At 32.2% G+C, this 27961-nt stretch overlaps 2 protein-coding genes and 1 long non-coding RNA gene across 6 annotated transcripts in view; 2 read left to right on the top strand and 1 right to left on the bottom strand.

Moving 5' to 3' along the window:
* Window positions 1-68: 68 nt before the first annotated feature.
* LOC141456021 (zonadhesin-like) lies at window positions 69-25984 on the bottom strand. 2 transcript variants are annotated; one of them, XM_074131594.1, is made up of 3 exons: window positions 25776-25984; window positions 3438-3598; window positions 69-2399 (listed from the first exon to the last, which is right to left on the bottom strand). In XM_074131594.1, exons 1-3 carry the CDS (start codon window positions 25864-25866, stop codon window positions 804-806), a joined length of 1848 nt encoding a protein of 615 aa, XP_073987695.1. In that variant the 5' UTR covers window positions 25867-25984; the 3' UTR covers window positions 69-803. The 2 variants fall into 2 exon arrangements, with proteins under 2 accessions (XP_073987695.1, XP_073987696.1); XM_074131595.1 differs by lacking the exon at window positions 25776-25984 and adding an exon at window positions 6473-6642.
* On the top strand, window positions 6582-9344 carry LOC141456027 (uncharacterized). The gene is made up of 3 exons (XR_012459558.1): window positions 6582-7050; window positions 7153-7423; window positions 7598-9344. It is a non-coding gene; the product is annotated as an uncharacterized lncRNA (long non-coding RNA).
* ck (unconventional myosin-VIIa ck) overlaps window positions 11464-27961 on the top strand; it is a 60599-nt gene continuing 44101 nt past the window's right edge. For 2 of the 3 annotated variants that reach the window (XM_074131584.1, XM_074131582.1), the window contains exon 1: window positions 11464-11614. The gene's annotated coding sequence lies outside the window, so the exon portion shown is untranslated. The remainder of the gene's footprint in view (window positions 11615-27961) is intronic. The other variant, XM_074131583.1, reaches the window with a different exon arrangement.

Raw genomic sequence — 27961 nt, 5'->3', positions numbered from 1 at the left:
ATGTGGTTGTTCTCATGAAATAGAAAAGGTCTCACATTGTCTGATGTCATTCCACATTTATTGTTGTGATTTATTTTTATTCAGCTTTAGCTTTAATTGCTTAAATTGTGGACAGAATTGTACTAGTAGAAATAGTTTTATTTTTATTATATGTTAGCTACTACATTTCAAGCAAGACGGAATTAATTTTGGCAATTGTAAAATTTGTTTTTGCGATATTTTTATTTTTTAGATAAAAGGTAGGGTCATCTTTTTTTCAGAACTACAGTATTTTTTGTCATAGATTTTTTTTTCAATTTTTTAGTGCATTAAATTGAGTTAAATTGCTTAATCCATTGCTTCTAGGTGCTATTGCAATATACAACGTAAAAGTTAATAACCTTGCTTCTTCACTTCATATAGTAAACAGAACAAGAAATATGATTAATCCACTTTAGTGGTGAGGTCGTTTGTTTAATATGATTCATTATTGTTGTACCCAGTACATACATGATAAATTAATTACTTCATATAGTAAACAAAACAAGAAATATGAATAATCCACTTTAGTGGTGTGGTCGTTTGTTTAATATGATTCATTATTGTTGTACCCAGTACATACATGATAAATTAATTATAAATTATACTGATTTATCCTAAAATAAGTTATTTAATTCATTTTTTTTTTTTTAAATTAAAAGGACCAAATGATGAAAATAAATAAAAATTAATAAATAAAAAGAAATTGATTTAAAACACGTAGGAACATGGAAAATTGTTTAACCCAACATTTGCACATTCAGTTCACACTATTTCTGCTACTATTAGGTAACATAAATAACGTTATCGTTTGAAGGGAGTTTCGTTTTGCAAGTATAAATTTCTTCAGGTACACATAAGTTCCCATTGTGAACTTTACCTGCAGGGCAAGTTAATATGGTCTTATATCCATTTATACAGTAGAAGTACTTTCGGCAATTAGATTTTAAATCTTGATAAAATCCATCTGCTAAATTTGTACATTCATTATTTGGACATTTGTACTGTCCGGCTGGTACACATTCTTTACCATTAAATATGTATTTATCTGCACATATATTAGTCTCCAGAATTGCGTGCTCTTTACATAGGAAGTATTTCTTACAATCACTATCTGATACATATCCTTTTTCTGTATGTTTACATATATTGCTTTCTTCATCAATAATTATTGTACACTTTTCACCATCGAATACTTCATTTGATTTACACTTAAATGTGCTCAGTTTAATACCATTCTGACAGTAAACGTAGTCACTGTTTGAGTTTTTAGATTTGTGATAGCCATCAGATATATTTTGGCAATCTGATGATGAAAAAGGACAATTGTAGCTTAATTTGGACACACATTGTTCACCATTATAAAGTTGTCCAAAAGGGCAAACATATGTAAGCTTAATTCCTCTAGCGCAATAATAATATGATTGACAGTTAGATTCTGTGTCCACGTAGTATCCTTCTTGTTTATCTTCGCAATAATTTTTTCCAAAGTTTGGACCTATATATTTCTTTCTTTCCTCACAACTTGAACCGTTAAAAGTTAGATTATCTGGGCATGCAAAAGAAGTCTTCAGACCAAAACTGCAATAAAAATAATTACTACAGTTAAGTTTATTTACAAAAAACCCTTTCTTACCCAAGCACCCTACAGAAAAAACTGGATCCTCACAACGAAATAGATTCTCAGAAACACATTCCTTACCGTTCCAAACTTGTCCCTCACCACATTTCATTTTTTGTTTAGTTAGACCATTCTCACATTGGTAATAACTTTTACAACTTGAACTGTAATCAGAATACAACCCGTTAGCCTTATCTTTGCATATATTTGTCTGAGGGCATTGAAATGAAGTTTCAATCACACAGTAAACTCCATTAAAAATTGTGCCGGAAGGACACTTAAATCTATTGTATATAGCACCATTACTACAGTTAATATATTCTGAACAGCCTGTATCAATATCGTAGTAATTTCCATCATGTTTGTTTGAACAAAAATTATCACAACTTACATATTCGGTACAATGTGTGCCATTAAATTTGAGCCCAGGTGGGCAAATAAATATTTGTTTTTCTATCCCTCTCGAACATAGAACGTAGGCTGAACAGTCAGCTAGAGCAAGGTAACCGTCCAAATGGTTTTCACATAAATCATGTTGGCGGTGATAAAGGGCTGCTTCTATAGGTTCACAACTTGCTTTTAAAGCAGAACGGCAACGGTTATCAGAAAAAATTGTCCCTTGTGGACATGAATGCAAACTTGCAAGAAAGCCGCCAATACAACTGTAGAATCTTGTACAGTTCTCAGTTGTGTCTGGATAGATTCCGTCTCGCCTGCCCGCACACACTAATTCATAGCAACTGCCACTGATACTGCATTTCTGTAACAAATACATGATTTTTAAATATCAAATTTTGAAATTACATTAAGTGTCAGGCTTAAAAAGTTCACGTTAACTTTGTCAGCCATCGCTGGCTTTTCAGGGACATTACTTTTGAAGAGCTTGTCATGCTTGTGTATTCTATATTTAAATCCTTTGCTTTTGCCTTCTGGCAGCATTTACTCCTTGTGCTATCTTGGATTATTAAACATGAGTCGAGGATTTATTCGTCGTGGCACGCAACTTTTTGTATTCCTATTTCGGACTTTCATCTATCATGAGAGGTGAACTGACGAAGAGTACCGTCCACTGAGGAAAAAAGACGAAGCATTTATTTACCAGGAAGACACGGGAAGTTCTCATCAATCGATTCGAATAATAAATTCTGCTGGTTTGTGAGAAGAATATTTTATAGGTAAAAGTTGGAATACGAAGTAAATAACTGATTACGAATTCCAACAATCAAACCGAAAGAAGGAGTGTTAGTACTCAATCGTCATTAAGTTTGAGCTCCTTGCGATTTTTCATTTGAGAAAGTATCTCCGCACTCAGACGTATATTAAACAGTTAATATAATTTTCCTTCTACAAGAAACAGGGGATGAATTTCTGAATTTCGAAAAGTTGACGAGTCCGCACACCACCTCTTAACAACAAATAAAAGAGGAGAAAATCGCCTTAGTTAAACAGAATTGATGAGTGAATTTGAATTTAACGTTTTTAAATGTTTTTTTTTTCTTCAAGGGGAAAAATTACTAAAAATTGTCTAATTACAGATGAATGTGGTTTTGTATTATTCCAGTTGTGAATCGAAAGAGAGATGGCAGCTCTTTTGTAATTCTCATTTAAAAATTTTGTGTATCAACTATTCATTCAATTATGGATTTCCTCTCTTCTTTTTGGCTTTCTGGACTCCGCAGCCGCCATGAAACTCGGGGAGTTACTGAATTTTTAGTGTGTATGTGTGATGTTATGTTTAAACTGTGGATGCTGTTTGGTTCTTGGGATTATTAAAAAAAAAAAGTTTGAATCCACCTACATTCAATTGATTATTGAAGATAGTACCAGGAGGACATTGATAATAATTCACTGATTCCAAGTCACAGGAATAATACTGCTGGCATCCGGAATATGGCACTACATACAATTTAGATCCACTATCTCTTCTGCAGTCGATGTATAAACTTGCAGATTTTTTTCCTGAAACAAGCGATTCGATAATTATTTCATGCATTAAGAGATTTTCAGTTTCCTTGCATATATGTATGTGAAGTAAGGAATTCTTATCATCCAGTGCAGATTGGGCATCCTCAAACCGCTACCAAAGGATTGTAGTAAGTTGAGAAAAGAAAATCGCAAAAAAAACCTTTGGTAATAACTACAATAAATATTATGCATTTAGATCTCAAGGTGAGTGACCAGTCTGTATTATGCAATGTCGTCCTAAACTTTAAAAGCCGTTAGTAAAACGTTCTACGAATAGTTTACAATTCACTCCTTTTTTTTTTTTTTAATATTAGCTTCGAAAAATTGTTTAACTTTTACTTAGTTACCTTACTTCATAAACTGAACTGAAAAGTTAATAGTGAAGAAAAGTAATTGCCTATTTCTTTATTCGGGGCTTTACATCCAACCAAATTAACTAACCACCAAATTAACTAATAAGAAATCATTCTTGACCAAATAAAATTGGTAATAAGTTTATACCTGATTAATTTGGTTTAGCAGTATTTAAAAAGGGCATGAAGACTGGGAGGGAGAGAGCTTAGGTGCTTATAAACTTAAAATTTAGAGTAATCGTTTTTGAAATTGGGGAAGAGCCCTATTTTTAAACTGGTGTGAAATGCGGGCTTAACGTGCGAATCGATTGCGAAACTGTTGACTTTGTTCCAATAATTTGAAGTTTAGAGAGTTTAGTTTTAAAGATAATGCTTTAAGCTTTAAAGGATGATTCTCTGCTTTGAAGAGAATAATTTCTTTGAAGAAAGTTCAGAGTAACATGAGAGAAGTAGTAGTTGAAAGAGAAGTTGAGGACCTTCTAAAGATTTTTTAAAGTCCCTAGTACACATTAAATATTTTCTGTAGTTGAAGATTCCTGGAGCATATATTCCATTATATTTGATGATCCATCCAACCAAGGAGATTTACTTCTCTTAAACATGATAACTGATGAGAGTTCCTTGAGGATTTTAAATCGACCAATTACGAATAAACTATGCGGAAGATGCTCTTTCACTATAGAAAAATTCTGATGAGTAATACTAAGTAAAAAAAGTTGTATTTATTGATGACCGCACCTCGATATTCCCCAAAAATCATCCATCAACAACGGTCGAAATAAACCAAAAACCATCATAGTAATTAATATTAAGATTTCACACAACTTATAAAACAATATTTTTTTTTAATCTCAAGTAAAAGGTATGATCATGCAACTTCAAAATTGTATAATCATGACCGAGGGGTGTCGCAGTATGTCACGGCTCGTATGATTGGTGGATAAGCTTCTCTGAAGTGCCATTTTAGTGAAACAACAAATACCTTGTACGAATATTGTTAAAATAGTTGTTAAAATTCTAAGATTACAGAAAATTTTTCTGATAAAACACCGCTTTACACAACAGATTTTTTGAAAGTAGAACTATTTTGTTTAAACTTGAGTACTCATTACTTTCATGTTGATCTCTAACTTATACTTTATTATCTTAATAAAAAAGTTTGTTTTACGCCAATATTATGTGGGTAACACTCTACAGTATAATTTCAATATAATATTCGGGTTTAAAAACTTCATAACGTTAGTAAGAATTAAATGTTTCTGATATTCGGTGTGTGACGAAAATGTATTAGATAAAACAAAGAAAATATTTGTAAGCAAAAGTCGTATGAGTGTTCTCACCATATTTTTTTAATAAATAAGCATTTGAACACCTGTGATTTGGCTTTCTGAAAATATATCTTTCTTTATAAATCTAATGGAAGACGTTGGCATTCAGAAAGTAAGTGAAACATGTAAGATTAGACCGCACAAGAAGGTCTTATTTCTTCTTTTTTCAATTCCAGTTTTATTATTTAAGTTTTCCTTTATCATGTATGATTTTTTTACGATTCTTCAAACGTTCATTGTAAATGTGTCTGCGTAATAAGTTTATTTGAAAATAATTATCTTTTATTTAAAAATTTCCCAATATATCTTTCTAAATAGCGCCAACATCTAAGAACTTTGGCGGCCGGAGCAATCTCAGTGCACGGCCGGCCTCAGGGGCCGATTACTCACGATATAGACAACACTTTATCACCAGAAAGGGAGTTGTAGTGGCCAGGAAGAAGAGAACATCAAAAAGTACAATCCTGAATTTAAAATCGGGTACTCCGGTTTACTAGTTCACCGCGCTACCAACAGCTAATCCCTAACACTTTTTCTGCGACAAGTTTATTAAAAATCAAACGCACATTAATTTTTATCAAAACAATTAATTGAGACTTTGGCGTACAAATAGTTAACATTGCAATTATTGAAATGAATTAGCATTAGCAAATAAGTGCGTGAACTATATTTTTGATCGTGAACGGTCGCATCTAAATATTATAGCTTGTCGAGAGAATGAACAGCTATATTTTTACTATTATTTATTTTTTGGTTTATCAACTGCTATTGCCTATATAAGCCATTACATTATGCAGGAAATATTGCTGGTTCCACGATTTATAAAACGTGTAACTTGGCACTAACTGTTACTTTCTTTTCTTAAAAAAAAACATTGCTTAGAAAAAATATTAAGTAACTATTGACAACATTACTACTTATAGTAAGAGACTGTATTTAGATTAGATTTTGAGTTTATGTTACAGGCAATAGAATAATTTTTATTATGATGAATACTATTCTACATTTTCCAAACATTCCATTTTCAAAGCAGATTTGACATAGTAAATCATATACATTCTGATTTAGCATCTTATTTACTCAAATATAATCTTATAAGTAAAAATATAATCTTAAGTTCACAAAAATTCATTATTTTAAAGGTAATGTTTATCTAAACGATAACGGATTTATTAAATGAAGCTTACCTACTAAAAGAAGTACAATCAGATAATACAACATCCTGTTGATAGTAAGTTTGATGAAGGACGTATATTTGTGCGGCTCTTGTACATTACTGAGAAACAGCGATAATGACCAACTCAGCTTGTCCTGTCAGGGCACTGCTATAGTTCTAATGTGGCGGGGATTATGCTGCTTAAAGATCATCCCGGATGTACCTTGGCTTAGTATTTGTGCGAGCGCACGCTTCTCGCTGAGAGTAGGGGTTCTACTTGAGGCCAAGGGTCTAATCACTTAGCGCAGGTCATCACCCTTTTTACATTTTATGCTTATCTGTATTTTGAAATTACCAGTTCTTGCATATTTATTGTAATTAGATTGCTATTACTTTTACTCGCATCAACGAGGCATAATATATGTACAATTTAATTTAAGACATTTATATTGCGCTTTTAAGAACACTGTGCTTTTCTTCCAGAGATTATTTGACGTCTTTTGTGTATATTTTATGAGTCCAAATTGTGCTTTTATCCAGTTTTTGTCAAAAAAATTGAAGAGCGGATGGCCTCGCGATATACTTTCATCATAATAGCAGTACAGTACAGTATGTATATTCACTGAAATGGAGTGACACCACTGGGTGCGTTTTCCGATCCAATATTCCTGATACTGTTTTATCTTATATCACATTTCCTTTTTGCTACAGATGTTGCAGTTGTAAATTTCAATAAACGATTAAAAAAAAAAAACAGTTTTCGAAAAAAGGTTAATGGCAGTACAGAGGAAAACCGAAGGGCACTATTCCACTCTGACTTATTTAAAAAGAGAATATTTCATCTAATATTCAAAAAATATTTTTTGCTACTCTCTGCCTAAACTAAAATGTAATAACACTAGTCAGTAGCATTTGGATGCAATTTTGAGTCAAAAATTCTAATAAACGAAAATGGTTTTTAACTGATTTACCATCATGAGAGGTAAGTATTACAAAATAATTTTTTTTTAATTAAAAGAATTTAATTAGAGTATCAAATTCTAATATGTCTTCAAATTTCATACTTTATCCATTATTTCTTTTCATTTTTTTGCCATTATTCCAGTGTTTCAGTAGTTTTCAAGTGCCAGTTTTTGAGTTTAATTATTTGCTATAGGTCTCGCCATTGAGTTCATGAATTGGGTAGTTCACATGATCACTGGCTCTTCTTACACATATTCGCTAACGCCTAGGTAAATTAACAAATATATAACGCAGGTAAATATCAAATAAATAAGAAAGCGAAAGAAATATGATTTGCGGCGGTTGGCTGTTAGTTTACTAATTTGTTAATTGAAAGAACTGTAACATATATGATTCAAGAAAGGTTCATTATAGTATAAAAGTTGATCTTAACATCTAATGAGGTAACAAGCCGATTAATGGAATGTTTAATAAAGTACAAAAAGGGGTCAACTGCACCTTTATTAGGGTCAAACAAAATTTAGTACCCTCTATTTAAATTGAAACATAATAAGATCCGAGTTCAAAGAGTTGTTGAAGCAATAACAAAGTGTTTCGGCGCATCGAGCTAAAACTGACTTGAGTATACTCCATTACTCAAAAATTCTTATTGTTCTCAGAACTCAGAGATGCTAAGTAATCGTAATAATACTAAAAAAATTTATATTAAAATCTTTAATGGATGGGAAATCTTAAAAAAAACACGTATCGAAAACCCGAATGAAAATGTAACAAATACTAAATAAAAAATGAATCGTTTACTACGTTTATGAAATTTTTGGAATAACCATTGGGATCAAGGAGCAAGAGACATCGAATTACCTAAAAAGACAAGAATAAATTGACCACTACTCAACAAGACTTGATCACCATCTTCTCTTTATTTTGTACTTATACATGTTCACTACAGACATTAAACAGGTGTGCATTGTACAGAAATATACAAAAAGTGAAGAGTAGAGAAGAGATAATTTGATGACAAGATTCAGCAAAGTCTTGAAGACATACTACCTTAAAACAGTAGCTAACCACAGCGCCAGTTCTGTTTCTTGCAAGTTAAATGTTTTTAAACTTAGCAGACGAAAAAGAAAAGCAAATTCCTAAGCATCCTAATAGGTAACGATGATGGTCTCATTCTGTTTTTAGGGAGATGTTTGAATTATCTTTAAGACTAATTACAAAGATACCTCAACGTGATCAATTAGATAGAATACTAATTTCTTTCGATTTACGTAAGTCCAGATTATATTTTTTACTTACAGTGTTAAAACACAGCTCTATATAGCTATAATTTCCTTCTAGCATTGTCGAAGAATCATAAATAAAAATACAGGCACTATACCTGAGGCAATGGATATATTCTATGGTCATGAATCCTAGGTTGATTGTGAGAGATTATCAGGTCTTTTACAGACCTCACAATCACACACTTGGTTAGTCTCTTCTCTATGAATTGAGGTTTTAGGAGATACAATTACAGAATCAAGCCCGATAATTTTTGTAGTGCTTGTGAGACGGAGAAGTTTACATTCTTCCCTCTTAAGACAGATTTTTTAGGATGTGAGGAGACTAGATTTAGGATATTTGGCATCAATAGGTTGAAGGTGAAAGAATTAAGCTATATCGCTTAACTTTAATGCTCAATTTGTATAGTCATTTGTCAATCTAGGTGCTTCATGTATAGGACTGGATATTCATTCTAGCTTTGGTCCCTTGCTGGTATTACTGTTCATTTGGGATAGCTAGACATAGAGAAAGGATTAGCTGAGTGGTTGTTTAGCGTAATTTATTCCCACGCGGAGATCCCAGTTCGAATCCTACTGCTGGCTGACAGTTCACTATCGGGTGTTGGACAGTGTTGTTTGTGACGAGAGAACATTGTCCGAGGTACTGACAAAAGCTCCGGCGCTGTAACCTCAGATGTTAGTAATAATAATAATAATAATAATAATAATAATAATAATAATAATAATAATAATAATAATAATAAATAAAATAATAATAATAATAAATAAAATAATAATAATAAATAAATAAAATAATAATAATAATAATAATAATAAATAAATAAAATAATAATAATAAATAAATAAAATAATAATAATAATAAATAAATAAAATAATAATAATAAATAAATAAAATAATAATAATAATAATAATAAATAAATGTGATGGACAGTGTTGTCTGTAACGAGAGAACACTGTTCGGAGGCCGGCAGTGCACTGGAAAAAGCTCCGGGCGCTAATGACCTCAGCTGTTGATGCGCAAAAAAAAAAAAAAAAAAAAAAAAAAAAAAAAAAATAAATAAATAAATAAATAAATAAATAAAATAATAATAATAATAATAATAATAAATAAATAAAATAATAATAATAATAAATAAATAAAATAATAATAATAATAGTAATAAAAGCAGATGTAGAAGGTGAAGAAGCTACAATTGGAACCAATCACTTCTACCGAAGTACTTAACAAGTGGCTAAAATTTCAAGAGACATTATGTTGTTTGAAAACATTGCAGATTGATCGGAAAATTCTTAAGGTAACTGGTATATTAAACGCCTACTCAGTTTTTTTTTTCATGAATCCTGGAAAAATAGCACGCTAAGGGAGTCGTTAATGAGGGAAAACTTATATCAAATCTCTTCAAAATAGCCTTTAAATTCTATTATCTGTCATCAGGTTGAATTATTGGCCCCTGACAATTAAGTTCAAAAGAGGCGCTGAAAACAGTCAAGTATTGCTTGACATGTTAGTTAACTAACACTATTTCACCGCCATGGCTAAAAATGTAAGTTCTTACAGATAAAAAGTGGCAAATGAAGAAAAATACTTTTTGCATTTTGCAGATTCCATTATTGGGTAATGTTACGGAAAGAAATATTGTTTTATTAAGTAGTATAACGAAGATCAATATGCTGTTCTCAGTTGAGTGATTTCTTAGAGTTGTAAAACCTACTTCTGATCCAGTTGTTCTCGGAGTACTATGGAAAGTACTTTCAAAATGAAAATTAAGTTGGTTCAAGCACTCCACAAACTCAGAGATGATTTATTTTAACTAGCCAATATCTAAGTGTTTCTAATATTGTATTGCTTGTTATTTTTGCTCTCCAATCATTCTTTTTCAAACCATCAACTTCTTTTTAAAGTCAGAATCTTTACCTGGTAACTGCAGAATGTGGGATCTACAGAATATTTCAATTGTAGAGATACATTCAGATTAAGAAAATTTAATTTAAGAAAAATATCAGTAAGGTAGGTCATCTATTGAACATATGCATTTTCAATTAAGTTTCCGGTAGGAGGTTTGTTGCTTATGATGTACAACAATTTTTAGGCAGCTCTCACGTCTCTTCAGGATGGCATTTTGAACCTTACAGTATTAAAAGCGAAAAAAATGTTCACAGCATAAAGGCAAATAATCTTATTTAGAATTTTTCTTTCCTAGAGCAATCACTTTAGTGGTTAAACCTTAATTCTGCAAGAAGTAGAGAGGAAATTAATAAGCTTATATTAATTAGAACAACTTGAGCAACCAATTCTTGAGTGAAAATTTTTGTTTTTTTCATTATCTTTATGATTTGCTTGGTCATCAAGACTTTCCAGGATTTAAGTAGTTTTTACACTTGGAAGTTGTGAGTAAAATTACTTATGACTGTAACTAAAATTAGTGGGTTTAATTTTCAGAAAAGAGCCATTCCTTTTTGGTTATTCGTTTTTTCTCTTCCATATTGTTCTGATTTCTGAAACAGCCTGGTCCACGCACATCACCCCCAAACAGCAAAAAAAAGTAATATTTAACCACTTCAAATATATTTTCATTGTAACATTTTAAATATATTTATATTACCTTTTCCGCAGTACTAGCGATTTTGTTAGTATGCGTTGTTGGATTAAAGAAGAAAAAAGTTCAGCGCCGCAATCTTTAAATTGTTCAACTTATAAAATTCGATTAAGTTTTAAGAGATAGCGCTCCAATCGTTTCCTTCTGTAGAAATATCCAACGTTCACCATGCAAGCCCCACCGTCGTAGTCTCTTTGCCTTCATACTGCTTTAATGCTTGGATAGTCTGTCTCGGTTCTTGTTTTAGTCACATGCGGTGTGTTTTTATCATATTAGTGTGCGTATGGATAAAGACAATTGTTGGTATCAAACTTCTTCCTTGTAGGTAAGTAATTTAATATCTTACATAAAAGAATAAATATGTTACAAATTAATTTATTATTACTGTTTAATGAAATAATCTGTTAATGATTCGTTGAAATCATTCTTAGTGATATCCATGACCCTGAGGCCATTGCTCCCATCCGGCGCATCTTCTATTTTAGATTTTTAATTTGATTTCTAGTTCAGAATATTCAATTTCAGTAATTTTTTATGCACTTATAAAATTAAATAGTGCGAATAAATTAATTTTATAATTCTGAACATGCAATAAAAATAAATAAATAAATAAATCAGTTCTCTAACAAGGAGTTGACGGGCGTTTGTAGTACATTTGAGGTTTTTACAGCAAATGAAGTATGAAGTTAGAAAAAATTTTAATAGTCGAAAGAAATAAAATAATACAATTATTTAGTAGACAAAAAAGCCGGCAGGAGAATGTAACATTACAGACAGGGGCTTTGCCCAAGGACAGACCATTGTACACCTCTGACTCCACTCTACTTTTTTGAATCCATTCCTACAATTTTTTTTTATTTGTCAAAAAACGTTTATTTACAGTTTTTTTAAGGGTTTTATTTTTCGATTTTAATTGAATAAATATTTAGTTTCATCCAGTACGACAAGTGTGCGATCATAAATCTTGGAGACTTCAACATATTTTAAATAGAATATTTTTTTAGTGGATCCGGGTACGAAATATCTTTTTTAAAGATGCATTCTAGTTATGAAAATGAATGTTCTAAAGTTCTGAACATCATGTTATTTTAGAAAAGATTTTAATATATTCATTCATTAAGAATGGAATAAGATTTCTATGAAATCAGCTTAAGAACTTCACTTTTCACCTGTCATATTTCTTTCTCAGTTTTCAATGAACAGTGTGAAGATTTTTTTCGTTCTAAATTAGAATCCTTACAATAACATGTTTAATATTAAATTTACAGGCGCCACGGTAGCCGAAAGGTTAGAGGCGAAGCCCACAAAACTAAAGATTATTGCGGTACTGGGTTCAATCTAGACCTTGGATTTTATTTGTTGGTTTATATGAATACATTTATAACAAAGTAAGTTTGCTAGTTCACGGCCCTAACTTGCAGAGTTGTAAGTAATAAAGACAGCTGGAAAAGCATGAAATTCTTTTCATTAAATTTTTGGGATGCTCGGTAGGTTTCTCTCTACATCATTTGATTCGGAAAAAATGGTACAGCAAGAAATGTGACTTTACTGGAGCTGCTCTTTACGAATTTATCGACAATGACTTCAACGATTTAAATTCAATTATTGAGTTATTATTATTATTTTGGGCCGCAAAATGCGAGGGATCTAATGCCTCTATAGGCTTTTTTTTACCCAAAAGTACTGAGTTAATTCTCTTATAAAAATCTGACATTTTTAGACAAACAAATATTGATAATATTGGAATTTTGAGGGTTGGATGAAAAAAAAAAAAAAAATCATTTAAAACATTTGGGAAAGCTTTACGATATTACTTTAAAGTTCTCACGCTGTATCAGTGCATAACATTAAGGGCTACCAAAAAAATTCTAAAAGAGCGACGATACAGGCTGAGTTCTGGAAGTTGCAATGTGGAAAATGGTTCCCAAAATGTTCATTAAACATAGAATGCCAGCTGCAAAATATAATAAACCAATAATTTTGTTTATAATATTTTCGTAATAAGTGGATTTAAAGGGTTTTTAGAGGCCAAGACTTTCCTATTAATTCCGAAGAAAGCAATTTTTTCCGGTTTAATTATAGCGTTGAATGTGTGCAGTATGTCTGTACCGTCATGTTCTGTTACCTGCAAGTTCATTCAAGAAAACTGGCGTTTAATTTGTGCTTTCCTGTGTCTTAGTTAAGGGTAACTGAACTAAATGAAAATTCAATGCTAGAAGAATATTTGCCAATGAAGATTGATATAATTTCAGCCAGAGTAAGTCAAGCTAGGTTTCTGATGATTTCAAAATGTTTAAACTAAAATAATAAATGATTATATTGCAAATGGCTTTCCATATTTAAGATAAGTTAGGGTCATTACTTGCAAAGACGACTTCTGCAGCAATTTTCGTAAAAGCATCTTTTTTCTTTTTTTAAAAACTTCTTACAGTAGAACTCACATAATGACCGATCACTTTTATTTGAAACATTTTACATGGAAATTGATTTTTAGAAAACTTTTCAGTTAATGCTTTTTTAAATTACGACTTTAATATAATGTACTATTTCATCCCCTGAATAACATTAAGGGATTGAACTTTAAAAGTATAGCTAGAATCCCAATTTGTAGAGAATTATTTGACTGGAAGAGATTTTAAGGATACGTTGTATCGAAAAATCCTTTCTTAAATCCTTTCTTCTTCAAAAAAGGAGCATTTCTTGGAATCCCTGAAAGAAAACTAGGCCTGATATAATAGATATTAACCTTTAGATATGCTCCTTTAATAGATGTTAAAGATCAATATTCAAGTCATGCTAGATTTCCATCCATATGAAAACACTTCTTATTCCGAGCTCTTCCAAAAACTAAATGAACTGCGTTCTGTTTCATTGCTGTCTACTGTTTCGAAGCTTTTTGAAAAGATTGTGTGTCATTAGATGAAAGATTATAAGGAAAATAATGATCTGCTGGATCCTCTTCAGAAGGTTATCCGGAAGGGTTAGAGCACACAGGGCGTGTTGCTGAAAGTTATTGACGATAGTGACATTCTAGGGCTGTTCGATTTTACGAAGACGTTTGAATCTGTTAGTCACATGCCCTACTTCTTCTAAAATGTAAATTATTGGAATTCTCCGACACAATTCTCAGGGTGGTTTAAATAATGCTTATCTAATAGAATGTTTATCACTGAGCAAGGCGAGTGTTCTTCTTAGGAATCTGTTCATTCAGGGGCCCTCAGGGATCTATTTTGGGATCTCTTTTGTTCTCTATCTAAAAAAACAACATTTCTTCTTCTATTAAGCATGGTAAATATAATCTTTTGGCAGATGATTACCGATTTACTTGCACTATACAATGTTTGTATTAGAACAGCGTGTAACAAAAGTTAATTCTAATGTGTGCTCTATTTGTGAGCAAGGGCCAAACCAAATAATATCATGTTAAATATTTCTAAAACCAAAGCGATGATTATTGGAAGTACCAAATGAATAAATTAGTAATAGATATTGATTTCATTTTAAAAATTACTGTAGATCAGATCCCTCCCTAATTTGTACGTGGTATCCTCAAAATGTTTGGGTGTCACGATTAAAAATATTTTATCGTGAAATAATCATGTTAGTGATATTTCTAACAAAAGTTTAAAATAAAAACATTCTGCCCATATCATTAAGAAAACAGTTGATTGAAACATAAGTATTTCCTCGGTTTCATAGCTGTTCCATTGTGTATAATGATTTAACTGTAGACGCAGAATTTAAAATTGCAAAAGTCCCTGTATTCTTGTGTTCAGATTATTTTGAATGTAAGAAGTGATAAACATATTACTCCTCATTTCATCCTTTTTGGTAGACTAAATCTGAAGTATTTCCTTGGCGAATTGCTGTTCATTCTCTTTAGAAATTAACACTCGCAATATTTAATTAATATGTTCATTCTTTTGTAATGAATTCAATTATGACTCCAACTACAATTTCCTCTTTCTTTTTAGTATTTCAGAGTACTGCAATTGCCAACTTTACCTTACAAATTTAATCGGAATACGGTGAAGTCGATAAGAGCTATAGCGGAAATAAAATCCTTCAAATTTGTAAGAGTAATCAAAGAAAATGTATGTTTAAACGTGTTTAACTTCCCTATGTTCGCCTTGTCTGTTTACGCACGTACATTTCCAGAATAAGTCGAAGTTTTCAAATCATATTTTTATTAGTGCGCTCTGATTTTTGCTCACTGTTCAACACTTCTTTCCATTTGCTTTTCATTACAATCAGCCCCAAATTCAGAAACATTGGTAAATATTGTGTTTGTAAATAAATGTTTGGCGACCGTTAATCCCTGAACTGGCGAAATATAATCACGAATTGCTTTGAAATACTTCCATTAGTCCGCTTAGAATACATTAAAATGTTGTAATGAAATTCCGAAATGCTCATAAAACTTGTTTTTCATTCTAAAAGTGGTCCAAGAGTTATATTGATTTTCGGTACCTTTTCTTACCTTCCCTAGCAACAGGAGAATAGGTTAACATGTTCCATTTTTTCTATCGTTCTCATTGACAACTTTAATAAATGAACTTGCAAGGAAATAGTAATTATCAATGCCTTTTACCTTCGGTTGTGGACAGTGGAGTACAAATTTTTTAAAATGCTTTAGAAGTATAACAACTGTATTGTGAGAAATAGATCATTTGAATGGCTTTATAACTGCTAATAGAGTAGATATAAAAAACAAAAAAATTGTATTGCTTGTAAGAAGGGCTAATTATTGTATTCAAAGTTTGTTTGAAAAGTAATAATGATTAAAAAAAAAGGAGAAGAAGAAATACTTTATTAAAATTAGACACGTGAAAGGCGCTGGACCAAGTGTTCACATTTCAGTTTGATTACTTTCACAAGGAGAGACTTGAATTTCTCTTTTCGAATTGTTATTCTCTTTTTAACAGGATTTCGTTGAAATGCACGCAGTACTGTTTATAATAATGGAAGCATTTCCAAATTATTTTTTTTCTGATATTTTCCATCAATATATCTATATATATATTATGATTTTTTGGGCAAAATTTTAACAGTTTTCTAAGAGACTCATCAAGCCTATCATACTTGCAAGATCACTTAATTTCAATTTTTTTTTACCACAGTATTTTACAGATCTCGAAATCACAATGGGCACACCCTTCATCTAGTCATGAAGGAAAATGGCACATAGCGATTACAGCAGATTAAATGACCCACTTCAACGGGCTTTCTTTATGAAATTCCTCTCAGATAGTATCAAAGATTCGTTACTATTTGTTCACACCTATTTTTATTATTTTTTAATACAAAAATTTAGTTGAAGGAAGCGTCTTAGCTCTGCTCGGCTTAAGTATGTATTAAGCTCTCTAAGTTACCTAAAAAATATTTCATGTTATAGGTTAAATATATGATATAGTTATTTGTATGTACGAGGGTCGTTTGAAAAGTCCGTGCAAAAATAAAAACTACTTAATTTTTTGGGGTAAACCTTTTTTATTTTTCAACATAGTCTCCTTTTAGGCTTATACACTTCGTCCAACGCTGCTCTAGTTTGTTGATCCCTTCCGAATAATAGGATTTGTCCAAGTCTGAAAAATAGCCATTCGTTTCTGCAATCACCTCCTCGTTTGAATAATATTTTTTTCCCGCCAGCCATTTCTTCATATTGGGGAACAAATAGTAGTCCGAGGGAGCCAAGTCTGGAGAATAGGGGGGATGTGAAACGAGTTGGAACCCTATTTCCATTAATTTTGCGACCACAACTGCTGAGGTGTGAGCTGGTGCGTTGTCTTGATGGAAAAGGACTTTTTTGTGGGCCAATCGTGGGCGTTTTTCTTGCAGCTCGGTTTTCAAACGGTCCAATAACGATGAATAATATGCACCTGTAATAGTTTTACCCTTTTCCAGATAGTGGATGAGGATTATTCCTTGCGAATCCCAAAAGACAGTCACCATAATCTTTCCGGCCGAAGGAACGGTCTTCGTCTTTTTTTTTGGCGCAGATTCCCCCTTGGTAACCCATTGTTTAGATTGTTCTTTGGTCTCAGGAGTGTAGTGATGTATCCATGTTTCATCCACAGTGACGAAACAACGCTTAAAGTCCTGCGGATTCTTCTGGAACAGCTGCAAACCGTCCTTGCAACACTTCACATGATTTCGTTTTTGGTCAAGCGTGCGCAATCGCGGCACCCATCTTGAGGATAGCTTTGTCATGTCCAAATGTTGATGCAAAATATTATGTACCCGTTCATTCGAGATGCCCACAGCACTAGCAATCTCACGCACCTTCACTCTTCTGTCATCCATCACCATATCATGGATTTTATCAATGATTTCTGGAGTAGTAACCTCAACTGGGCGTCCAGAACGTTCAGCGTCACTTGTGCCCATATGGCCACTCCGAAAATTTTGAAACCACTTATAAACTGTTCTAATCGAAGGTGCAGAGTCACCATAATGTTTATCAAGCTTCTCTTTAGTCTCCTGAGGCGTTTTGCCTTTCATAAAGTAGTGTTTAATCAACACAGGAAATTCTTTTTCGTCCATTTTTTGAAAATCACTCGACTTCCTCGATTCAAACGAATGCCAAACACAAAGAAATAGACCGATCTGGCTGAAACTTGGTGTGTGTTCTTCTAAGAGATGCTACTAACTAAACATAACCTCGATACGCGCCAGTGGTGCTATCTCTCTGACTTTGCACGGACTTTTCAAACGACCCTCGTAAAGTGCATAAAAAATTGTAACAAAATATCGAAACATTTAGAGAAAAAACTCTAGGAACTGCTATTGGTTAATGTAGCACAGTCAGTTAATTATCTTAAAATTATGGTTACATAATTAATCCATATTAAAATTAAATAGGAAATAAGCTCTTATATTACACTGCAAAGACACTGTGAAGGAAATTCCAACCCACTTACTCGCCTAGGAGTGACCTTAACAGAATTGTGCTGAAGGAAACGTTTATTATTATATAATTATTTTTTAAATAGAATTTATAGAATTACTTTTGAATAGTATAGTATCTTATGAAAATATTTCTCATGCCCAGTAAGAAAAAATCGTTCCTCCGCACAATTTTCCATTCACTTTCCATTAGAAGTAGTTTCTTGAGGTCGAAATCAGTGCTGCAATGAATAGAATAGAATAGAAAGCTTTATTACACATTTTACAAAAAGAGAAAATTACATATAAACAATAAACTAATAGCTATTGCTAGGCATGGTTGTATACCGTCAGCCTAGAGTTCATCTTAAAACTTGAGAAAACAAAAAAAAATAACTTACTTGCTAAAGTAAAACAAAGCAGAAGTAAACAAGTCCTGTTGTAAAGCGAGCGGACATATGTACATAATATTTTGAATTAAAAAACAAAAGCAAAAACAAAATTCTACGTATTGTATTCACTTATAAGGAACATCCTGTACTTATAAGCCGAAACATGAAAGCAAAACAACTTTGTCCAATTTCCACTATTCAGTAAATTAATAATTTCTGCCTGGCTTAGTGCCTTCTTCTCCAGCCACCTAATTCTATATTCCTGTAAAACAGGGCATTTCCCTAAATAATGGCACATGTCCTCACGTTCTCCTAAGTTACAGAGGGTACATGACCACTGTTCCTCCGAACGCATTACATTATAATTTAAGTTAACTAGCTGCCCTCTTAGCTTGAAAATGACCTTCATAAGACCGAAACTGTTAGTATCGGATATGTAGTGACCCTCTCCAAGATCAGCAACCAGATGTTGCATTAAATACTACATATTCTAATTTGATGAAAAAAACAGACATTCCAATATCCAAAAAAATAAATGTATTCAATGCTGCGGTAAGAACTATCATGTGTTATGCTGGGCAGGTATGGGGCTTTCTCAGTTTTAAAGAAATAGAAAAGTTAAATTTATTTTTTGTTAGAAAGTTGTTTTGCCTGCCAGTAAATGCGCCTCATTACATTTTATATCTGGAATCAAATTTTTATCCAATTTTTTGTTACACGTTAAATTTGCATTTGAATTACATAAAGAAAGTTTTAGCCTTGCCAGAAGGGAGACTGCCCAAAGCATTAGCTGAGGAAGTTATAAAGAATAGAATATATTGGCACAAAGAAAACTTAGAGTTATTTGGTAACCTAAACATTAGCTTGGATTATAGAAACTGTAGTGGCCAGTTTTAAAAGTAAATTTAAGGAAAACATGATATCAAAAGGGCAATATTCGAGCTTCCATTCGTTATATAAACATCTGCTGCAATGAATATAATTTACTCATTTAATAATTACATGACCCGTTTTATAATCGCGGAATAGTCACGAAGTACAATAACTATATATATATATATATAAAAGATTAGAATCACGTGCTGCGTGACAATGGTGTTTCATTATGGATAATGTTCGGACAATAATTTTTCCAGATATAATTCCTTCTTCACGTAATTCAGATGAAATTCATCAAATTATGCATAAACCACAGCGTGGCAATATTTCGAATGATTTGTCTGGAAATTAGGCCTTTCCTACATTCTTGAAGAGTCTCATTTAGACTCAATACATGTTGAAACCAAAGAGCAACATTCTTTCACCCAACAAAAATGTTGAGGATTGTTAGTTAAAATTTCTTTAAAAATTAATACTGTAATGTATATTGTATTGATTCTAGTTTTGATGAAATACCTCAATTGGAATTATTTGGAATAGAATGAAGTTAGGAGAATGTTAACTAAGATAAATAAGAAAATTTATTATGCCTTGAACACTAGAGGCGCATAAAAAGCGACTTTCAGAGAGAAATTTATTGAAACAAATCAAATAACCTTAATCCTAATAACCTTTATTTGAAACTCTTTTTTAAACGAATGTTTCCTACATCCGCTAACGTTTAGCAGCAGATAGATCTTAATTTTTTTTCATTTACTTCTATCAACCACTTCCAGTTGTCTACTTTAAGAAGTATAAAAAGTAGTGTTAGAATTTGGAACTAAATTTACAAAATATCTAACAACTACATACAAAGGAAACATATTTCTGTAAAGATGACCGAGTAAGGACAATACTAAGGTGGTACCTCGGCTTCATCTAACTACACTAGTCTGAATATCATGATTAGATACGTCAAGTTTAGAGATTAGTTAGTATAGTGATAAGTGGGTCCAGTTTTAAAGCGGCTCTTCTCATAACCTACTTTCAATACTTCTTTTGACAGTGTAGTAGTTACACAGTTTTTGTCGGTCACACCAACTTTACTAGACGCACGGAAATAACTAACCTCTTTATTTTATCTAATCCTTTCTTTCCTCTTATTTCTCAATGTTTAATTAATGTCCTTATTGTTGGAGGGCAACTAAAGGTTGAAAACCTTAAACTAAAAACCATGAAAAAAATATAACTTCCAATTACGTATAACAATTAGTGTACTTTTTTCATACATTATATAAGAATTTCCAGCAGTAAGACAATAAGATGAATCCATAAGTTTTCTGTATTCTAATTCTTAAATTTAAGAATCGTAAGTCCTATGTTACTCTAACTAATTCAGGAAAGTCAATACTGCTTATTCCACCGGTGGTCTGTTGTGCTACCCTCTAGCTGGAGCACCCCTACTGTCGTCTGCACTGTTTTAAGAATCCACCTGGGTAAAATTTTAAGACATGAGTTTTTCTTCTCTGATGTGCCGAAGTTACAGCCATAAACGGCCTTCACACTGAACAAAAATTATACAATTATAACACAATACATGTAGAGCTTTTTTGTGTGTTTTTTAAAAAATTATTTATTCTATTTAATGTATTAAACTCATGCGAGTGGCTTCAGCAGAACTTTTTCGCCTTTCTCTGTACTGGCGTTTTAATATTCATTGCTACAACTATTTGTGCGTCCAAGCTTTATTGGATGCGTTATATCAGCATTCTACTTTTTCGTAAATGGAGGCTCAGAACCTTCGAGGGTACGGAAAGAATTCTCCCGGGTCTCAGTGAGTTTTTGTTTTGAATGTCCTAGTAGCACGTACAATATGTTACACTACACATCAGATTAACAACAATTTTTAAGAGTCTCTATACTATCGACAATTTGAGTCAGCAACCGTAGTTTGCCTAAGGTCCTAACAAAAAAAAAGAGGTGCTACGAAGCAAGTATCAGGAATTGGAATACTCCTTTCAAGAAGCTAACTATTATTGCAAAGATGTTAAATCTTGGATGGGCGGGCTATTTATGAAGGCATAGTCTAGACTTAATTACAAGTCTTGGTTTTATGTCTTGATTAAATATTTTTAGCATTTCTAATTTAAAAAGCAATTCTTCAAGGAAAGGAGGTTTAAAAAGGTTCTTGGAAGGAAACAATAAAACCTATTTTGTCAGATTCCTCGTTAGTTAAATTTACGTTGAATTATTGCTTGATAAAGCCAGCCACCTCATTTTCCCAAAGGGAACTGGATACTCAAATAAACGTCGGCAAATCTGTTGGATAGGTTTGGTGTAAGAATATGAAATAAACAATTGTAGATTCCAAAAAACGTCCCAACATTAGGAAGCAAAACAGTATCCAGAACTAATAGAATTTGAACAAGCGCATGACACACTATGTCTACAAAGAAAGATGGTCAACGATGGCCAGTTTAAGAAACCTAAAGGAACTGTTATAAGATGAATACACGAAGTGGCCAATCAAGTAAACTTTTCGGTCTTCCTCGTAACCTCTTTTTGTTTGTTTACCCTCTCTTTCTCTCCCTAAAACCTAATTCCTGTTATTGAATTAAATAATTACAGAATTTATATGTTAATTGAATGACTGACCTCATCACGGTTTTCTAATTTCTCTAGGTTTGATTTAATATTATTGGTATACAACATTTTTTGAATGTTTCTTAAAGAGTACACTAGAAAAACATATAAACAAGATAAAAATAGATTCTGAAGTAAGTTTATACAACGAGTTTTTTGTGGAAAAAAAAAGTCTGGTGTGAGAAGTCATGATATTAGATACAGAGGTGGTCAACCCACGAGCCACATGTAGCCCACTGGGTAATAAATAAATAATACCATAAAGGGAAAGGATTAATTCACTTAGTGTTATCCTAAGCGATGATTCCGGGTTCATCCAGCTGCCACTCTTGTGTTTTCTCTTTGTAGTATCTTCTTACAGCTCAACTTCCGGCGATACACAATCTTATCTTTAACGGGAGAACACTGAACGTTAAGACCCCGGTCGCTATTGACCTAGAAGTTGTCACATGTAAACTATCTTTCATAATATACAGGGTGCCCCAAGCTATATGAATAACGACTTTTTCTCGGAAACTAAGATAGCAAGAAAAAAATTAAAAAATACGTGTTCCCTTAGTTTTTTGTTAGAAATCCAAATTTACTTTGTAATTTTTTTTCGTTGCTTCCAGAAGCGAGATACAGGCACCAACTTCATTTTTTCAAATAGGAAGGTGTGGGTTTTCATTTCAGAAATAGATTCCTCTATTTTTTTAAAGAAAAATTTACTTGAACGGTTTTTTTCTGTGAGCGATATTTTAGAAGTTATGAATGAAAACATGATTCTTATAAGAAATGTCAAAATGATGTTATAACGGTTTTTTGATTGAATAAGAAGAAAAGTACTATTTTATTATAAATTTTACTCCTCATTAATATTACAGATCATGCTCGAAATGGCCTCCGCCATTAGAGATGCATAGACATGCACTTTCCTGCCAATTGCCCCTTACTGCTAAAGAAATAGATTCGGCTTTAACCGACTTACACGTATCTATTATTCTCTGCTTTAGTTCATCTACAGATGCCAACCCGGCTTGATTCTGATGCACCCAGATCTAGAAATGCTTTTAGGTAAGCAGAAATAAGGAAAGAAAGAAAAAAGTTATGAATAATCACCTTGTTTTTCAGGTATCCCCAAAGGAAATAGTCCATAGGTGTCAAATTCGGTGAACGAGGTGGTCACTGAATTCCCCCCGTGTCGATATAATACCATCAGGCGTGTAAAGAGATATCTCGGTAGGCAATTTGATGGGCATGTTATATCGACACGGGGGGAATTCAGTGACCACCTCATTCACCGGATTTGACACCTACGGACTATTTCCTTTGGGGATACCTGAAATACAAGGTGATTATTAATAACTTTTTTCTTTCTTTCCTTATTTCTGCTTACCTAAAAGCATTTCTAGATCTGGGTGCATCAGAATCAAGCCGGGTTGGCATCTGTAGATGAACTAAAGCAGAGAATAATAGATACGAGTAAGTCGGTTAAAGCCGAATCTATTTCTTTGGCAGTAAGGGGTAATTGGCAGGAAAGTGCAAGTCTATGCATCTCTAATGGTGGAGGCCATTTCGAGCATGATCTGTAATATTAATGAGGAGTAAAATTTATAATAAAATAGTACTAGTTAATAATAATAAAAATTTACAAAGTAAATTTGGATTCCTAACAAAAAACTAAGGGAACACGTATTTTTTAGTTTTTTTCTAGCTATCTTAGTTTCCGAGAAAAAGTCGTTATCCATATAGCTTGGGACACCCTGTATACCAAAAACCAGTGTTGATTTATTAGGGCAAGATGCTTAGTTCAAAAACCGCGTGTTTGTATTAATTTTACTCGTAATTGTTAGAAAAAATGTCAGCGGTGAAGAATGTTCTTTCGCTCATATCCACGATACCTAATTCGCTAATTTTGACGTTAAACCCGGCCTGAAAAAGGTAGACGATTACTTTACTTACTTTAATATCGATGATGTTTATTAATAAAAAGTCTGGTGGCGTTTTGAATCGTTTTGATTTTGAAATAATAAGAAAATTTGCCACATCAATATTTTCAATAAAAGCACTGAATGATACCGTACAGCTTTGTATCGTTACAACTCCCACATTAAACCTGGTAGAAGTTTGTTTTTTTACTAATTTCTCTACTCCTAATAATAAAATGAAGTTCATTTTTCAAGCATTACACTTTACACAAGCATCTAATTTACAGCCTTGTCTCATCAGCTTGATCATTTGGATACTCTTTGTATCATACTTAAATTATATCGCTGAATTGAGGAAAGTGAACGTTCGTGTTGGTTGTGACTTATTCGTATACTCATTAATTGTGGATAAGTTTTTGATGTAACAAAATTCAAAATAATATTTTGAGTTTACAGGTCACCGAAAATACGGGTGGGAATCTTGATTTTCTAAACAATGTGCGCTTTCTTCCCTCGCCTTCTATGTAATTATAGCGATGGCACGCTTTTCATATCCTTTCTATGATTTTTTTGTTTGTGCCTTAAACAAATCAAGTGCACACTTTCCTTACTAAAATTAAAACATGATTTAAATTAGGTGATTTTCTCACTGCACTGAAAATTTCAGTTTTATCTCTTACTCTATAATTTTAGAGTTTCCCATTTATTTAAAACATTTTTGCAGGAAAATTGAGATCATGCAGTTTTCTGGGAAATGCGTGGGATAAATGTAAATTTAAGTGATGAAATCATAGCGACAACTGCGCGATTTCCTCGAGTCGTGTATTTGCTGTCGCCATATCTTTGCGTCAAATACAAATTTAACTTTAAAAAAAATTGAGAATTTTATTTGTATTATGCAGTAAATAAAAGATATTGTGTTTTTTTACTCACCTAACTAGGCCTATTGCTACTTTTTAATCTTTATCATGTAACTTAATTATAAAAAAAATGAAGTGGAGACTCAAAGTATCAGGGTACGAATTAATTATAGTTAATTATTCTGCCATCAACTTACATCTTGTAAAATTCAAAGTTTTGAGAAGTTATATAGAATTTTGTATCTGGAGAATTTCAGCGAGAAGAAGCCTAGAGAATGCGGTAGGATTATTTATATTTTTTATTTTTGTGCAAAATGTAACGGCAACGTATTTCAAATAACGGCAATTAAGTTTAATACACGATAAGCTATTATCATATTCAATTCAAAATTCATTATTCCTTTCTAATAGTCCCGTTAATTATATACTGTCACAAGTCACAATATTTATAAATCACTTCTTTTTTTTTTATACCATAGCATACTAATAAGGCAAAATTTACTTTCAAAAATTCATTAGATAAGATATGTTGTTGATAGAAATAAATCAGTTTAAAGATCTTAAAAGTGTGCTTTCATGTTTTCAAATTTGGGTGAATTTTTTTTTATAAAAGAAAGTTAAAGAAAGTTTTCGATATCATAATTGGTTCTTAAAAAAAAAAAAAATTCAGCTTTGTTTCATTCAACTAAACAGAAGCATAAAATGTCTTAGTACACAATCTTAGAAATGATTTGCAGTAAAAGTAGCTGCATCTTTCACATAAAATATAGAAAATTTACTGTAAATTATTGATAAACTTTATGCTCCAAGATATTATTTGTAATTTATATTGCATGCACAAATTAACCTATAATTATTAGAATTCTGTTTGACACGTTTTTGGACGTTTTATTGATAGCATTAAAACAAACTATGAAATAACTATCAGCTTTCTCTTTTACCTGCATTTTTGCCAGATACTAGCCAACGCTGAGGGCGGTCTGCCAAGCTATCCATTCTTAGGACCTTTTTGGCTTCGACAGAACAATCCATTGTAACATTCTATTAGCAGTTGGCAGTTATTAATTCACAAATTCTAGCTTCATTTAGGTACACTTCCAAAAATCACTTTCTATCACTGCAAACTGTAGAGTTTCCTAAAATAAATAATTAAAATATAAGAAAAGGACTCTATCTAGAGGTTTTATTATAATACATTAAGACACCATAACTCAAATTTGTAGCTTTTGGCGTTTCTTTGTTCATTTGATGGCTCCTGATTGTTATAGAGAAGACATTCCTCCACCTAGGAGTGTGTAGTAGAGTCGACATGCCCCTAGGGAGGAGATAATTGTAAGGTTAGCATGCTGAACCCCCATGACCTGTCTTGTGCTTTCCTCAGATTTGATTCTTTGCTCTAATTCTACTTATTCTTTCTTTATTATTATTCTCAACAAATTCAATACAAATTTGATAGTTTCCATAACCTCCTAAGGATAGTTGGTGAGAAAGGCTTCTTGAAAAAACAAAGAGGACGCACTTAAAAAATCTATAGATCTTAAATTCCTTTGTCGTATTAAAATTGTTCGAAAGTTTAAATGTTTACCTTCAAGCGATATCAAGAAAGTAAGAAATTCAGTAGTTTGTTGGTTAAAAAGAGTTTTAAAATGGCAAATAAATATAAATTCCATACTTTCACGTTAATAAGTTTTAGAAAGAAATGTTATTTATTTTGATTATACTATTAGATTGAAAGGAAAGTTTTGCGGGTTTCAGAGGGTATAGATTATAAAATTGTATAATACATTCAAATTGTATAATTTCGTTCAATTTAATAGAAACCATTAACCTAGTTCACAACCAACTAACTGGTTTATCCCATCACTGTAAAAAATTGGATCTTCGGGATTTAAGGAATTTGTTTAATGCCTTTTTTTTATCCGGTCTTCTTTAGTAGTGATGTTTTTACCTGCGAAAACGTTTAGTCTGATGTTTAAAAAAAAATATCTTTACTGAGAACTCTGGGCAGTATAATTACGGTGACCATTCGTACTGTTTTTGGCAGGACAGTACTGTTTTTTAAGACGCAGTCCTTTTTTTTTTTTTTTTTTTTAAGCATAAATGTCCTGTTTTTTATTTATTGGTACTGTTTTTCAATGAAATTTAAATTATACTCAAATTTAATTTTTGAATGTAAAAATATAGTATAAATGTATAATAAATAAATGCTTAATAAATGTATTAAGCAAATAATCGTTTAGAAAAACTTTTTCTGTCTACATTAACTTTGGACGAACCTTTAGCGTAAAACACAACCTGTTTTACCGATAGAGTAGACTAGTCGATTAGTGTAAACATCGATCGCTAAACGTCATGTAAAAACTTATAACTAAACTAATCCATACTAATATTTGGCCATTGTTTTGTAATAACCGATCTCGTGTTAATAAACGTATTAGTATTTTTATAGGCTTTTTTGATACAAAAATAATGGTCACCGTAAGTATAATGGGCGACACAGAACCCGTATCTCCAATTTATTCAATTTTTGGACGGTGATTTGTGAATCTTGGGGTGTTGTTATACAAATATTATCGGCACCGATTGTTGCCTTAATTTCTGCTATATTTTGTAAATTTATTGGCATTAAATCCCTGAAATTATTGATAATTTCATCGTTTTCTGAAATGAATAGTGATGATATCATAGCCTAAAAGTTTTACCTAAATGATCTTCTTCTTTTTTTTTTATAGGATTTTGCCAAATCAAGTGTTTCCAGCATTTTCTGGTACATTTCATCACTGTCGTGCAAAATACCCATTTCACAAAAGACACGATTTAGTCTAAAAGTGGGTAGTTTTTAACAAACCACTAAGTATGATAGTTTTTGCCGCTCATTCCATTTATGACTTACTCACGTTTAGAGTTAAATGTTCTTTAAAACTTCTGCAGCAGTAATGTGGCTGATGTCCAGCTCTACCGCATCGTGGATCCCTCGATCTTTTGTTGTCCCTTAAAACATCAACTTCAATTGCTATAGATTAGTAGACCGCTATGTGAGCTATCTTCGAGGTCAAAATCTCCAGACAGAATTTACTGGAACTAACGTTGTACAGTGCTTTCACTGACACTGGCACTGACAACCTGC

Source organism: Rhodnius prolixus, unplaced genomic scaffold, assembly GCF_049639745.1.
Source record: "Rhodnius prolixus isolate KJV_2025 unplaced genomic scaffold, Rpr scaffold_4, whole genome shotgun sequence".
Taxonomy (NCBI): Eukaryota; Metazoa; Arthropoda; class Insecta; order Hemiptera; family Reduviidae; genus Rhodnius; species Rhodnius prolixus.
The sequence above is the reverse complement of the archived record's forward strand: the minus strand, read 5'-3'. Positions and strand labels throughout refer to the sequence as shown.